At 39.2% G+C, this 16,935-nt stretch overlaps 1 protein-coding gene across 5 annotated transcripts in view; it reads right to left on the bottom strand.

Annotated features, from left to right (window-relative positions):
* COP1 (COP1 E3 ubiquitin ligase) overlaps window positions 1–16,935 on the bottom strand; it is an 80,731-nt gene that overhangs the window by 23,440 nt on the left and 40,356 nt on the right. For all 5 annotated transcript variants that reach the window (XM_049776462.1, XM_049776459.1, XM_049776461.1 and 2 more), the window contains 5 exons: window positions 14,034–14,169; window positions 6,197–6,340; window positions 4,673–4,781; window positions 4,032–4,113; window positions 1,812–1,928 (listed from right to left, as the gene is read on the bottom strand). In XM_049776462.1, coding sequence (XP_049632419.1) covers window positions 1,812–1,928; window positions 4,032–4,113; window positions 4,673–4,781; window positions 6,197–6,340; window positions 14,034–14,169 — 588 coding nt within the window. The remainder of the gene's footprint in view (window positions 1–1,811; window positions 1,929–4,031; window positions 4,114–4,672; window positions 4,782–6,196; window positions 6,341–14,033; window positions 14,170–16,935) is intronic.

Here is a 16,935-nt window from a genome sequence, read left to right as displayed (position 1 = left end):
TGCAAACAATACAATACTGTATTAGATGTTTCTCTAGGGTTTACTTTCTCACATTTCCAGTACTTAAGAATCACTGCTGGAGAGTGCCTATCAAAACCAGATTCCTGGGCTCACCTTCAGAAACCCTTATTCAATACATCTTGACCAAGGTTTTATTTTTTATTTTATTTTTTTGTTTTTGGGTCACACCCGGCAGCGCTCAGGGGTTCCTCCTGGCTCTACACTCAGAAATCACCCCTGGCAGGCTCGGGAAACCATATGGATGCCAGAATTCGAATCACCGTCCTGCTTGCAAGGCAGGCCCTACCTCCATGCTATCTTTCCAGACCCTTGGCCAACGTTTTAGAATGCGAGTTTCTTATTAACTCCTAACTGAAACTAAACGCTAGTGCCGTACAGATATTATTCTGAGGAGCAAGGCTATAGGGTTTATTTATGTCATTTTCTCATTTATTTGTAAGAACTCTTCAATTAATTCCTAGTAGTAATTAGCTTCCTTTAGTTAATGACTTAAAAGTTATTCCAAGTACTATTTGATGAGTAGAATTCTAATTTATTGCAGCCAAATTTATCCACCTTTCATTTATCATTTAGACGGTCTGTTAAAAGCTTTTGCTACTAATGAGACCATGAAGATTGTCTCTCCTATATTATCATTTGAATCCTTTATAGTGCTAATTTTTAATATTGTTTAATTTTTAAGAATAGTCAATTAATTCTTTATTGTTAGCAAGGTATCAAATATCCAGACATTTGTGATTCTACTTCTAGTTCTTCCTATTCCACTGGTCTATCTCCTGTAATGCAAAATGACATTGTTTTCACTTAACTTCCTTTACTGGTCCTAAATGTCTCTTCTAAACATGTTTATTAAAAGATCTGGTTCTAGAACTACTTCTTGCACAGAAAGCAAGACAGACATAAATAGGTAAAAGATTTACTATGCATTTCAAATGTTTTTTCGAGTCCATCACTCTCAAAGGTAGATTTTTATCTTTGACAAAGTAATAATGTTTCTTAAATACTGTCATTATGCATAATACTTTCATTTGGTTTCACTCAAATGACTTGGAAACCTGAAAATAAAATGTCTTTAATGTTATTTTCCCCTATTATTCAAGTAGTATAAATGAAAAACATGTTCATGATATAAATCAAGATTTATTAAATAAGCATGCAGACATTTATGTGTAACAAAAAGCTATCATCCCACTGGTAATTGCTGTATAAAACAAAAAACAAGGCAGATTTATGAAGCAACAAAACTCTTTGTCACAGAAGCTAGAAAAATGCAAGATGCTCTGCACATGAACACACCTTAATCAGAGTCCAAGGTTAATGTTATAAAATGAGTTAGATTTCACTGCTCCTTAGATAGCAGGTTCTTGGTTTCTGAGCTATTATGGGAAGAAATGACATTTTCATTGTGTGATGTAATCAAGGGTCACAAAACTCTAAGATTCTTCAAGTTAGTAGGCAAACACTTTATCCTAGCCATGGAATCCAAGAAGACAAACCTGCTTTCAGCTGTCTTTTCCTTGCTTTAGATTGGGGCCATGTCAAATGGTGCTCAGAGATGGAGCCTTCTGGGGTAGCCCTGCATTTCTATTTTGTTATTTTTTTTGGGGGGGGTCACACCTGGCGGGTTCAGGAGTTACTCCTGGCTCTGTGCTCAGAAATTACTCCTGGCAGGCACGGGAAACCATATGGGATGCCGGGATTCGAACCACTGTCCATCCTGGATTGGCTGCCTGCAAGGCAAACACCCTACCTCTGTGCTATCTCTCCGGCCCTCTGCTTGTATTTCTTACCTGCACAGCCAAAAGCTAAATGGTATCTAGAAGAAGGGCTGAACTTGACACAGCACACATTAGCCTTTGCCTCGATGCTGGCCACTGAGTTGTCAAGGTTGGTGGACCACAATTTTACTGAAGACAAAAGACAAAAGGAAAAGAAAGGAAAGATGTTAGGCTAGTGCTTCAATAATCAGGGAAGCCTGATTCCTGCCACATTTCTCCCTGGCAGCTAATCTAAAGCCTTCTTTCTGGTTTACTAGGATCAAAATGGTTTAAACTGCAACCGAATGATAGAAAACAACAGCTGCCTCAAACTAAGGGCACATGATGGCAGAGCCAAATAATCAATGCATATGGAAAGTTAATGACATAACTAAGACAGATAAGACAGGAACTTAAAAAAATAGAAACTCTACAGCCATACAAGTAGTAGATACAAGTGCTTGGCGTGCGCATGTGCGTATGTGTTATCTCTGCCTGTGTGAGCGTGTCCAGCTATATGTCTCAAACCCATGACACTAATGAGATCTGTACGCTCCAGTGCAAGCACAGACACAAATACATTTTATATGTGTGATTTCTATCAAATACAAATGGCACTGGAAGAAATTGCAGGTATTCTTAGCAATGTATTTACTTTCTCAGAGGCAAAAAAGACTCATAAAAATACAAGAATAAGACTTTAAAGTTGCAATTTTTGATTTGGTTTGTATTATTTTCCAGTGGAGTCACACGCTATTTCAGCCTATATATACACCATTATGTTGAATAAGATACAACTAAGATGACAAGGCTAGCTATGGTTAAAAGTATGGCTTAGGGGCCGGAGAGATAGCATGGAGGTAAGGCGTTTGCCTTTCATGCAGGAGGTCATCGGTTCGAATCCCGGCGTCCCATATGGTCCCCCGTGCCTGCCAGGAACAATTTCTGAGCCTGGAGCCAGGAATAATCCCTGAGCACTGCCGGGTGTGACCCAAAAAAACCACAAAAAAAAAAAAAAAAAAAAAAAAAGTATGGCTTCAAGCAGCATTTATGAATTAGACTGCAACATTTGTGATTAGAATATCAAGTATCTATTGATAGAATTCTAATATCCTAGCAAGCCAGAGTTAGTCCATAGCAAGATATATATTATGTATATATACATGCATATAAGAGAAAGAGAGGGAAATGGTGAAGATGAGAGAAATCAATGTATTTTGTTATGCTAACAAGATAGAATCTGCAATGCCTCAGGTGACCAAAGAATGAAAGCCAGCTGCAAGTGAATGAAGCGTGTGATTGGAGAGTCCCACCTTCCACGGAACAGAGGAATGAAAAGCTTGCTAAAAACTAGTAATTTAGTCAATCATGCCACTATAAAAACCTGAGAGGGAAGGTTCTTTGGGGAGACTCCAGACAGGTGGGCAAGTGAGGAGGTGGGCAGGGTGGCCTGGCAGAAGAGGGTAGAGAAGTTCTGAGTGAACACTTAACTCTGAATGGGTATATCCTGTTATATTGAACCCATTAGCTAATCAGTACAATGTTCCAGAGTTCTGTGGGGCATTTTTGTTGCTTTTGTTGCCACTGGGCTCACACCAGTGGTGCTCAGGGTTTATACCTGGCTCTGCACTCAAGGATGATTCCTGGTGGTGCTTGAGGAACCATATGGGATGCTGGGGATTGAACCTATGTTGGCTGCATGCAAGGCAAGAGCCCTTCCTGTTGTCCTATTGCTCTGGACCCCCTGTGAATCACTCAAATTAGTCAAACCCAAAGGGCAGTAAAATAAGGAGTAGTAGCAGGAACCATCCTGAATTGGAGGGTTAACTGTCAACCAGAAGCACAACTAAAGCCATGTGGATTTGTAAGGTGAAGTGATATCAGTGAGTGTATGTTAGTGGAAAGGGTCACTCCTTGCTCCCACACTGGAACTGGGTCCCAACCACCCTTCTCCAAGTAATTCAAAATAAATAATTTCCAAATATTTCAGAAGAATGCCAAGTTTATTGGATGGCCTATGTAAAAGAACTTGCTACAAGATTGGTAGTACTTTCTAAACATCATGTGATGGGAATCCAGAGAACATTATAATAGCATATTCACTTTTCTTTCAAGCCAAAAGATATAGGCTGTTGTGCTTTGATTATTTTCAGCCTAATCAATAATCACAAAGGACTGCCATGAGTTTAAATCACTATTTGCATCATTGCCAGTAAAAGGGATTATAGGGAGTAGAGTGAGGGGCAACAGTACCTTTTGCATCATCAGAGCCTGAAGCCAGGAGTTTAGGATCCATCAAGTTAAAATCAACACTCCAACACCTTTTCTCATGCTCCTAGAGGTACAATGAAGACAAGAATATGGCTCTTAATTAAAGGGGGAAAAAATAACACAAATACCAACTTATTATACTGGTAGGAGTAAAAATAAACTATGAAAATAAAATAAGATACAACTTAGTTTCAAAATACTTCATATAGACCATTTACTCAAATTGCCATTTTTGGAAATTCACTCATTATATTCTACAAGATCTGAAGAGATGCTTCAGAAAGGCATTTCAGAAACATAGATATAAAAAAGCTGAACAGTGACTTTCGATTGCAAAGACAACGCACATGAAGCTTTATAACAGAGCAAAGAATGATTCATAAAACAAGAATGGAGGATCGGGGCAGGGAAGGTGGCGCTAGAGGTAAGGTGTCTACCTTGCAAGCGCTAGCGTAGGACGGACCGGTTCGATTCCCCAGCGTCCCATATGGTCCCCCCAAGTCAGGGGCGATTTCTGAGCGCATAGCCAGGAGTGATTCCTGAGCATCAAACGGGTGTAACCCAAAAACAAACAAACAAACAAAAAAAACCCAAAAAACCAAGAATGGAAAATCCCTCTTTACCTGATAGACCTTTGACCTCTGACCTGTGAATCCATCCCAGAGGATGACGGTGCCTTCATAGTCACTGCTGGCCAACAGGTTCTTATGGTAACTACTCCAACTGATACAGCTGGAAGAAACAGAGTTGGGCCTTACTGAATACAAAGATAAGGCACAAGGATGTAATAAATGTCAGAAAGATGAGCCCCTTTAAAAATGATCCACATACAAGCATTATCATCATTCTGTTCACAACACATCTGGTAAAAAAAAAAAGAAGTAAATCCCATACTCTTAATAGAACTACCAAATAACAACCCAAACCATGTTTCTCTCCATATTTTTTTTAAAATAGTTGGTATTTCCCAAGTGGTCTTCAGCAGCCTAGGATCCCCTCCTGGTAATACTTGACCAACACTTAGTATTATAAATATATGGCTGAGATTCCAACCTGGAGCATTAACAATAAGAGCTTAACATTTATTGCCTTAGCTATTCTCAAATGTTCCAAAATTGTGAAGGCATCTCACAAATGTTTTGGGTAAAAAACATACATTAATGAGGCACAGAGAAAGCAAATGGATATTAGGAAGAAGCCATTTAGATTTACTTCCTCACATATGAACACCCATCTCTCTTCCAATATTGTGAGTGTTGAATTTCAGGCAGAGAAGGCCTTAATTGCAGATTGCAAATAAGTGGTAAATTTCTTGGAGAAACTCCACAAAATGGTTAAGAGTTAAATTTGGAATGTAAATAAATTTGTGCTTAACTCCCAGAACTCCTGCTTCCTAGCTGAGGTCTCGGTAATTGAGTTCACTGGTCTGAACTGGTTCCATGCATACTGACCACGGAAGTCCACAGCCTCTAGCTTAGTCTCGTTCCCTCCACTCACTCCAAATGACCATAATGCACTGCCCAGAGAAAAGGTGCTAAGACATACAAAACTCCAAGAACTGAGGCCAGAGAGATGGCATGGAGATAAGGCATTTGTCTTTCATGCAGAAGGACGGTGGTTCAAATCCCAGCAACCCATATGGGGATATGCCTGCCAGGAGCAATTTCTGAGCATGGAGACTGGAGTGACTCCTGAGTGCTGCTGGGTATGACCCGCCCCTAAGAAAAAAAGATTCCAAAAACCATTGCTGGACCGAGCAACCCCCTCACCACAGGGCTTGCCCAATGCAGAATCCTTCTACATTAAACCTTCAGTACTATTGATCTAGTATCACCAAAAGGGAGAGTAGGCCTCCCAGAGCCACAACACTTTTTTAATAAAGTAAAAAATACATCCCCTGAGTGACTGAAGAATATGACACAGTGGTAGAATGCCTATCTCAGATTTCAAGACTCAGAATCAAAAAGACAAAAAAGGGGGGAAAATGGTGTCCTTAAAATTCAATTATAAATATTCAAGGATAATTAAGAGCCCTAAAGAAAGTTATTAATAACAAACTTATGCTAACTATATATACAAATTATTATATACATATTGCATTATTGTCATATACATACAGCATTATGCCAAGAAAATAATCCATGTACCTGATTTTGGAATTGCAGGTCATTTCATTTTCAGGATAATGGATATCCACTGCATCTTGAATGACTGTGCCATATTCATAGACTTTAATTTTCTTTGTGACACCAGCAATTGCAAAATAGTCACAATCCCGGTCAAACTCAATACTATGAGAAAAATGTATAGCTTATCAACAAGACAATCTACCTACCCTTGTGACAATAACAACACAAGAGAAAGGGAGTGGCAGATACCAGTCTTAGAGCAGATATGGTTCAATATAAATGAGCAGAGAATTTCAAACAACGGTGCCAATGGGAAGAAGATACCTTTTAAACAAATGTCACTTGAAACTAAGAGATATTCAGACTAGAAAGGGATCTAAACCCGAATCTTAGATCACAATCTAAACAAAAATGAACTTGAAATGAATTATAGACTTAAATATAAAAACTTTAACTAGGGGCTAGATATAGCAGGAGGTAGAGGATTTCCCTTGCATGCAGAAGGACAATGGTTCAAATCCCGGCATCCTATATGGTCCCCCGAGCTTGCCAGGAGTGATTCCTGAGCACAGAGCCAAGAGTAACACCTCAGCGCTGCTGGGTGTCTCTCAAAAACAAACAAACAAACAAACAAACAAAAAACAAACAAAAACTTTAACTAAAATCAGAGAAGAAAACAAAGTAATTTGATAATATGGGGCAAGCATGTTTCTGTATGAATAAAACTATAAAATACATTTAAAATAAACAGACTAGACCTGAACAAAATTCATACTTTTGTTCTTCAAAAAAGATTCCACTGATTAAATAAATGATGAAGTACCAGGAGAAAATACTACCAATTCACACATTTTGACAAAATAATTGTATTCAGCATAGATATTGAAAATCCGATTCAATGAAAGGAAGATCTGATTTTTATTTTTAAAATGGGTAAGACATTTGAATGGGTCTACCATAAAAGATATATAAAGGACCAATAAAAACATTAAGCATTGGGGGCCGGCGAGATAACATGGAGGTAAGGCGTTTTGCCTTCCATGCAGAAGAACAGTGGTTCGAATCCTGGCTTCCCATATGATCCCCTGTGCCTGCCAGGGGCGATTTCTGAGCATAGAGCCAGGAGTAACCCCTGAGCGCTGCTGGGTGTGACAAAAACAAACAAATAAACAAACAAATAAACATTAAGCATCATTACTTGTGGGAGAAATACATAGAAAAATAAAAAGGTAGGGGCCGGGCGGTGGCGCTACAGGTAAGGTGCCTGCCTTGCCTGCGCTAGCCTTGGACGGACCGCGGTTCGATCCCCCGGTGTCCCATATGGTCCCCCAAGCCAGGAGCAACTTCTGAGCACATAGCCAGGAGTAACCCCTGAGCGTTACCGGGTGTGGCCCAAAAACCAAAAAAAAAAAAAAAAAAAAAAGCAAAAAAAAAAAAAAAAAAAAAAAAAAAAAATAAAAAGGCAGTATTTCTACTTCATACCCACTAAACATCTAACTTGCTATTAAATTAATAACCAAGTACTTAATCAATAACCAAGAGTGACTAAAGACACCTACAACTCTCTCACATTGCTGATGAGAACGATCCAGTAATAGTGACTGTAAAAATTTGGCCTCTCCACAGAATGGGAAGCAAAAATAAATCATACCACTCAGTAACTTCAGTCCCAGACTACTTACCCCAGAGGAAAAACATGAATATCCAAGTTGAATTTTGTGTGAATATTCATAGCAGCTTTTTTAATTCATAGCATTAAAAAATTGGAAAGCATTCAAATGCCCATCAATTCATGAACACAGAAACAAATTTTGAAATATTCATAAGAAAATATTAGTCTGTAACTTACACAGGAAATACTATAGATAAATCTCAACAACATGCCAAATTAAAATAGCCAAAACAAAGAAGTACATACTGCTGAGGGACCTGGTCAGGAAGCCCAGAATAGGTCAATATTCTAAATTATCCACAGAGGCAAGGTGGGTGGGTGGGAATAGGAGTTTGGCTCAGAGCAGAGAATAACTATATGGTTTCAAGACACAACAACTAAATCACCTATTTTTTTTAATGTGGAGGAGTAAAGGGGGACAGAACAAAGAAGTTAAATCCAGCTAAGAATATGAGATCGAAAAGTGTCCAATTCAAGATGAATAAGGCACATTAATATAACCCCAGTCCAACTTTCTGCTCCATTTCAACTACAATTGAATAAGGATCTGGGGTGGTGGGGTGGTGGTGGTGATTCATACTCACCAATACTCAGGGATTACTCCTGACTCTGCACTCAGGGATCACTCTTGGTGGTGCTCAGGGGACAATATGGGATGCTAGGGATCGAACCTGGGTTGGCTTCATGCAAGGCAAGAGGCCTCCGCACTGTGCTATTTCTTTTCTTTTTTTTTCGTTTTTGGGCCACACACCTGGCAGTGCTCAGGGGTTACTCCTGGCTGTTTGCTCAGAAATAGCTCCTGGCAGGCATGAGGGACCACATGGGACACCGGGATTTGAACCAACCACCTTAGGTCCTGGATCGGCTTCTTGCAAGGCAAACACCGCTGTGCTATCTCTCCGGGTCCTGCACTGTGCTATTTCTATACCCACTTGAGTTAAGTTTTAAAAGGCACACTTCTGCTGAACAACCAGAATTTCTTCTATGTAAGCACCAAACACTGCTTGCTATCAGTGAACCCATGATGAAGTGCTCTGACAGTGGTAGCAGTGAGAGGTTATGTAATTATATAATGATGAAGCACTGAAAACAGTCATTCACTGGCACAAGGAGATTAGGAAATCCAGCATAACTTTTATTTTTTTCTTTTACTCCTGGCTCTGCACTCAGAGATCACCCCTGCCAGGCTGGGGGACTATATGGGATCCCTCCTAGGTTTGGCCGCGTGCAAGGCAAATGCCCTACTGCTGTGCTATCTCTCCGACCCCTAGCATTTTTTTATAGTTATCTTTATTTAAACACCATGATTACAAATATGATTATAGTTGTATGATTACAGTCATGTATAGAATACCCCCCTTCAAAATCCAGCATAACTTTAAGTGAACGAAGATTACATATTCTTAGGCTTAAATAAATCTACTAGGAAGGGGGCCAAAATTCTGTAAACTGATGAGCTCTTTATTGAAATTACTGTGTATGAAGCAGTGAATGACAATATGAAAAGGAATGAGAGTATATAACACTTTTATTCGTAACAATGTGCTATTTAACCCAAGAATTTAAGAAGCAGTAACCTGAGTGAAATATGTTTAAACAATGCAGCTCCAAAACATCACTCTCTATTAACTACTGAATACCTAATTTAAGATAATTAAAATAACCAAATATAACATTACTAAAATACAACTAAATACATTATAACTAAATATAACTAAAACACATTATTGCTATGTGGAAGAAGAATGTCCCATCTTCCTATTACCTGCTTTGTTAGCGTAGGGCCACCTGATATTCGTGAAAATTAATCTTCCTAGGAAGCCTCACATCATCTACACTTCTTCTAGTCTTTAATAACTGTTTTTCCTCAAGTAAACAAATGCTGCCACCTTGTGGTCTTTTGTTTATGGTGTTCAATAAAATGAAATTCTCCATAAGCAAAGGCAGAAGTTGTGTGATATTATTCCAGATTTTTCTCTGGGACTTCTGTCATAAACAATCAGCCCTAGATCTCATGAACCTTTACAGGAAGAACAATGTCTTCCATAGTGTAATGAGTAAAAGTGCAAACGTCAACCGTGCCTTTTTTCTAACGAGTCCCTCTCCTTTCCAACAGAAATTCTTCATAGGGCCAGGATAGCCAGAAAAACCTTTGCAAGAGAGAAGAAGGAGTTCAAATCTGGGTGCCAAGCACAGGTACTAAGCAAGGCCTCAGTGTGCTGTCTGGGGCACTGCTGGGTGTTTGCAAGCACCATAGTTCCAGTGTGCTATGCCTGACGAGCACCATGAAGAGAGTCATTGCAGCATGCCAACCAGGGACGAGAGCTGTGGTGAGCAAGCAGCTGTGTGAGACAAGCGCATCCATACTAGAGCTACAACCCAGACGTGCAAGTCACCATGGCTACAAGAGAGCAACCTCCAGTAAGGGGCAAGTACAGCATCCAGGTGGGCATCAGCCCAGTGACACCAGAGCCACATATGTGCCACTCAAGGTTCACTCAGGAAGAGATTCCACTAAACCTATCACCTGTGAGGAGAGTGAGAGTGAAGAAGTAGAAAAGCAAAGGTCTTAGGCAGGGAAAGAGTCCAAGTTCCTTCATTTCTCTGGCTTTGCTGCAGTCCAATGCCACCATCTATCCTCTCTTACCAGTCAGCTTTGAAAACTGGACATTGGGGTCAGAGTGAGAGCACAATGGAAGGGCAATGCACTTGCACACAGCTGACCTGGGTTTAATTCCAGCTCCCTCGAGCACTGCCAGGAGTGATTCCTAAGTGCAGAACCAGAAGTAATCCCTAAGCATCACCAGATGTACCCCACACCAATGAAAGGAAACTGGATCATCTTTCTTTTAGAGCTGCTAAGACAATGTAACTAAGTGAAGCATGCAAAGTGGGAAAAAGATCTATTTGTACACTCCTATGTATCTTCATCACTCTCCCTTCAACAAATGATATTCCCAACTGAAGTTTGGATAGTATTTCCTGACATTTCCTAATAGCAAATGTTGTCTGTTGCATGTACAGGATTTAAAAATAATAGTTTTTATTAGCATTAGAGAATTAGCATGAAAAAACACACCAGGACTATAACAGATCAATGCTATCAACAGAAGGATAAGGGACCAGAGAGATAGTATAAAGGCTTGGGGTTATAAGGCCATGCACAGGGCTGCTCCTGGGTATATGTATGTATGTATGTATGTATATATATATATATATATATATATATATATATAGAGAGAGAGAGAGAGAGAGAGAGAGAGAGAGAGAGAGAGAGAGAGAAATATATAGATAGATGACAGGTCAATCTGTTATCTCACACCCAAGTTACCTTTTTAAAACCTTTCTAAACAATACCGTCTTTCATCAATTAAGAGCATAATAATATTAAAGAGACTTCCCTCATACTTCAACAAAAGTACATCAGCATAAAGAAATCCAATCACAAGCTCTTTTGACTCCAAATCTCACGGCAAAGTATACCTTTAGTCTAGACCACACTAGGTGGTCAATTAGTTTTTGTTAAATAAATTAATTACTCATCTAATGAACTGGCATTGATTTAATTGCTCACTTAATTCACTGATAAAATGAGTTATACAACTACTGCATTTGCAAGTTTTAATCAGTCTAGTGCCTGATAAAAAAAATTCCCATTGCCGGGGCCGGAGAGATAGCATGGAGGTAAGGCATTTGCCTTTCATACAGAAGGTCATTGGTTCGAATCCCGGCATCCCATATGGTCCCCCAAGCCTGCCAGGAGCGATTTCTGAGCATAGAGCCAGGAATAACCCCTGAGCACTGCTGGGTGTGACCCAAAACAAACAAAAAACTCACTGCCAACCTATAAAAAAAGGTGAAAAAAAGTTAACTCACTGAGTTAATCACCAGTGATTTTACATTAAAAATGTTATTAGAGGGCCCGGAGAGATAGCACAGCGGTGCTTGCCTTGCAAGCAGCCGATCCAGAACCTAAGGTGGTTGGTTCAAATCCCGGTGTCCCATATGGTCCCCCGTGCCTGCCAGGAGCTATTTCTGAGCAGACAGCCAGGAGTAACCCCTGAGCACCGCCGGGTGTGGCCCAAAAACCAAAAAAAAAAAAAAAAAAATAGCCTCTTGAATCCTCAAGCTTCAAAACTGATGGTCACAGAAATAAATACAAATCTTTATCATGAAAACAGAAAGGGAAGGCTCACAAATAAACACATCTTATGAAAGAATGAACACAGACCACTGGACAACAATGGACTCAAAACAGATGGAAGGCTTAAATTGTAAGAGCCAGAATTTTTTATTATTATTATTATTTTTTTTCTTTTTGGGCCACACCCGTTTGATGCTCAGGGGTGACTCCTGGCTAAGCGCTCAGAAATCGCCCCTGGCCTGAAGGGACCATATGGGACGCCAGGGAATCGAACCGTGGTCCTTCCTTGGCTAGCGCTTCCAAGGCAGACACCTTACCTCTAGCACCACCTCTCCGGCCCCAAGAGCCAGAATCTTGACCTCAGTCTCCAAGAAAAGAATTTGAGCTGATTCTAAAGCAAGAGCTAGGAATCAAACACAAGAATTTCACCACAGCAACACAAATGGCTGGCAAAAAGAAAAGTCACTAGTTGAATGAGAACATTTTCATATCACATAACTGACATTATGGGGAACTACAGCACAAACCCATGTCGGCAATATGCAAAGAAGCAATACTGTACTATCTCTTGCCAAATATGGTGATTTTTAATTAATATATATTTTACTATGATAAAAACATATTTGGGAAAAAGAAAATATCACATCAAATGTGCAGTACAATGCTTGAAATAAGTTTTCTATATTAGAGATGAAATATTTCAACTCAGTACTTGTTTCTGACTTAGAAAAATAAGAGCTAATTAAATCTAAAATAAGCAGAAGGAAGGAAGTAATAAAATTAAGAGGAAAACTCAACAAAAACAGGAGAAAAATAAAGAAGAATCAATAGGGGTCAGAGAGATAGCATGGAGGTAGAGCAGTTGCCTTGCATGCAGAAGGTCGGTGGTTTGAATCCCAGCATCCCATATGTCCCCCAAGCCTGCCAGGAGCGATTTCTGAGCATAGAGCCAAGAGTAACTCCTAAATGCTGCCCGCTGTGACCCCAAAACCAAAACCAAAAAAAGAAAAGAAAAATCAATAAGGGCCAGAGAAATAGCATGGAGGTAAAGTGTTTGCCTTGCATACATAAAGTCAGTGGTTCGAATCCAGGAATCCTACATGGTCCCCGAGCCTGCCAGGAGCGATTTCTGAGCGTAGAGCCAGGAGTAACTCCTGAGTACTGCCGGGTGTGACCCCCCCAAAAAACAAACAAAGAAACAAAAAAAAGATCAATAAGCCAATAAGTGGTTCTTTAAGAAGATAAAGTTGATAAATTCAAAGCCATACCAATAATGAAAGGGGGAAGAAAGGAGTGTGGTTAAATACCAAGGATGAGTATTACTATGATTAAAGAAGTCAAGACACGAAAAACGTAAGCATGTGTATGTTAATACACTCACCAACTGAAACAGATAAAGTACTTGAGAGACCATTTCTTTATTTTTTTCTTTTGGGGCCACACCCGATGACATCAGGGATTACTCCTGGCTATGCACTCAGAAATCACTCTGGGCTTGGGGGACCATATGGGATGCCAGAGGATCAAACCGTGGTTTGTCCTAGGTTACTTACGTGCGAGGCCATAGCTCCGGCCCCAACAAACTTTATTATTAAAATTCATGCCCATCATCAATAAAGGGACAGACTGAATAGGTTCAAATATTCTGTAAAAGTTGAATTTATATTTTTAAAAACTTAAGACAGAAAGGGTGTTGAAGGAATATTTGAAAATAATTATTCACAAACTCTTCCAGATAACTAAAGCAGGGTCAGATTCTGAAGAGTACAGGTCTATCACCAAGGCCTGTCAAAAACAGTCCAAGAAAACCCCAAAGACTACAAAGAAGAGACAGCTAATCATCCCATTCCAGAGATTAAGCAAGTGAGCAACAGGATTTCACAAAATAGCTGAACATCAGAGAACTAAAAATGAGTGGGCAACCTAACTTCAGAGCAATGGTTCGGAAACATTAACACTGTTACTTCTACTTGTTGTATTGGATTAGATTCTCGAATGTTTGCAGGAGGAACCTGTGAAGAATACTGCCCAGTACTTACCTAGAGACAATGCTGGACCCATTATAGAGATCACTAGCATAGGACAGTGTGGCCAGGGGCCGGACTGAATTGTATCTGGTAAACTTAGACAAGCATTCCTGAAATTCATCCAACTGGCTTGCCGTCCGGCTGTCATCTATAGGAAGGAGGCAAAAAGAACTGTTTGGAACTCCAGTGCAATCCAAAGAGCAGTATCCACAGATTCAAAATGACATTCCAAAATCAAACATTTTTTATGTTTACTGGTTTGTTTGGGGCCACACTCAGCTGTGTGCTGGACTTATTCCTGGCTCTATACTCAAGGATCACACTGTTGGGGCTTGGGGAACCATATCGGATACTGGGGATAGAAACCCAAGTCACCTGCATGCAAGGCAAGTTCTCTGTCCACTGTATTCTCTTTCCAGCTCACAAACACACATAATTTTAGAAAAGACCAGCATATGCAAACTAGTTGATTTTGTAGTTATAATAAAACTTCCTTAGTACTGGATAATCTGTGATTTTCAACATCATGATCTTTCCCCTTTTTAGCAATAATTTCTTGGGAACAAAAAAAATCTTTCTGTGACAGAGAAGTTAATCATTTTATCAAAGCAAAAATAACATTCTTGCTTTCAAAGAGAAGAGGAAGAAGAAAAGAAGGTATATCTCCAACATATTAGTTAGAAGGAATTTACTAGTTTGAAGTATGTTTACAGAGATACATCTCCAGTCTCCTGCTTATTTAATACTCAAGTATATTAATAGAAGAACAGATAAAACAGATAATAATAGAGTATGCCAAAACAACTCTTCAACTTAGAAATAGCTCTATATGGGGTTGGAGAGATAGCATAGAGGTAAGGTGTTTGCCTTGCATGTAGGACAGTGATTTGAATCCGGCATCCCATATGGTTCACCCCCCCACCCCCAGCCTGCCAGGAGCGATTTCTGAGCGTAGATCCAGGAGTAACCCCTGAGCACTGCTGGGTGTCACCCAAAAATACAAAAAAAAAAAAAAATATCTCTATAATGAAAACATTAATAAAATCACCATTGCTTTTCAAAAATATTTCAAGTTGGACTTGTATTTTCTTTTCAAAGAATGAAAGGTAGGGACAAGAGCAATAATAATACAGGAGGGAGAGTGCTTGCTTTACATTAGTAGCCAAACTGGGTTCAATCCCCAGTATCCCATATGGTCCCCTGAGCACCATCCAGGAATAACCCTTGAGCATCATCAGATCTGATCACAAAACAAAACAAACAAAAAGAATGAGAAGTAAAACAGGTCTGGAGAAATAGCTCAAAGGGTTGGAGTCCACTTTGCATGCAGGAGACTCATGAACACAAGTCACAGCCCCTGAACACTATTGGCATGGGACAGAAAGAAAAGGGCCACAGCAATGGCACAGCACCTAAGTGCTGTCTTTGCATGCAACTCACCCATGTTTGATCCCCTACCTGACAAATGGTCCCCCAAGAACCACAAGGAGTGACCCCTGATCTTTGCCAAATTTGGCTCTAAAGTCAAATTAACTTTAGGTTCCTCGGTTAAATCTAAAGTCCATCCATGACAAGTCTCTATTTTTTAAAGTTTCTTCCCTACATTAAGCTCCTAAACATACACACAACTTCATGATACTTTTGTGATTTCTTCTCTTATCCTCTGCAAATAGAAATCATAATGAAACAAACATCTAATAATCATAATTAGCAAGTTAGTGAAGCATATAGACAGAATATGTGTGACATGATACAAAGAGTTTCCTTAATCTGAAGAAAGAGTAACCTAGGGCCCGGAGAGATAGCACAGCGGTGTTTGCCTTGCAAGCAGCCGATCCAGGACCTAAGGTGGTTGGTTCGAATCCCGGTGTCCCATATGGTCCCCCATGCCTGCCAGGAGCTATTTCTGAGCAGACAGCCAGAAGTAACCCCTGAGCACCGGTGGGTGTGGCCCCAAAAACAAACAAACAAACAAAAAACAAAAACAAAATAAAAGAGTAACCTAACTGTTGATATTTTGAACTTGTGAACAATAATTATAAGCAAAACAAACATTATCCGAGGAAATTAAGTAAACTTTTATCCCTGATATTTTACATTTGAAAGATTTAAACACTAACCCAGCAAATATTAACAACCTCTGTTAATAAAGTTCAATTTTGTAGTATCTCGTCTAAAAATAGCCAAGGAACAAATCTAATTACTATGCAATAATGTTATTGAGACAAAGCTTCTGCTCCACCAAAGTTATTCTCATAAAAATTATAAAATTATAAATAGAATGTGGGTTATTAAAAAAACTCAAATGTACTACAGTGTGATTTGGATATAGCAGTTAATTGGTTCTTTTTATATCTAAACCTATAACTCTATGACTTAATAATAAATACTAGAAAGATAATTACTTTAGATACTCATTTTTAATTGCTTTAATGTTAATCTATTCTTCCACATTTGAACATCAATTTGTAAGTACACGAAATTTATAAGCATTCAAGAATGTGTATTCTATTGAAGACCAATACACTTTTCCAGTGTATCTAAACTTTTGGTTATCATAAATCCACTCATTAACACCTACTTTCAATAGAAATGATAAAGAAAAGAGTAAAATCAGCTATTTCAGTGACTTAAAATTTAGGGATTAGGATTTTGGCACAGTTGGCTTATAGTCAATGTACAAAGAGATCTGCTGGTATCTAATTTCATACTAAAGTACAGACTAAATGTGTATTCAGGGGCAGATGACATGCCTTATATGTGTGATGTCTTGAATGTGATGTCTGGCAATGCAAAAATCAAAATCACAATGTTTATTACCCACTTCCTCCTTTGAAGGCTTTATAATACCTTCTCCTTCATTTTTGGTTTTCGTTTTGTCCTTTGGAACATACCCAGCATTGCTCAGGGGTTT

This window comes from Suncus etruscus, chromosome 7 (assembly GCF_024139225.1).
Source record: "Suncus etruscus isolate mSunEtr1 chromosome 7, mSunEtr1.pri.cur, whole genome shotgun sequence".
In the NCBI taxonomy this organism is placed as follows: Eukaryota; Metazoa; Chordata; class Mammalia; order Eulipotyphla; family Soricidae; genus Suncus; species Suncus etruscus.
This window is presented reverse-complemented; position numbering and strand designations above follow the sequence as displayed.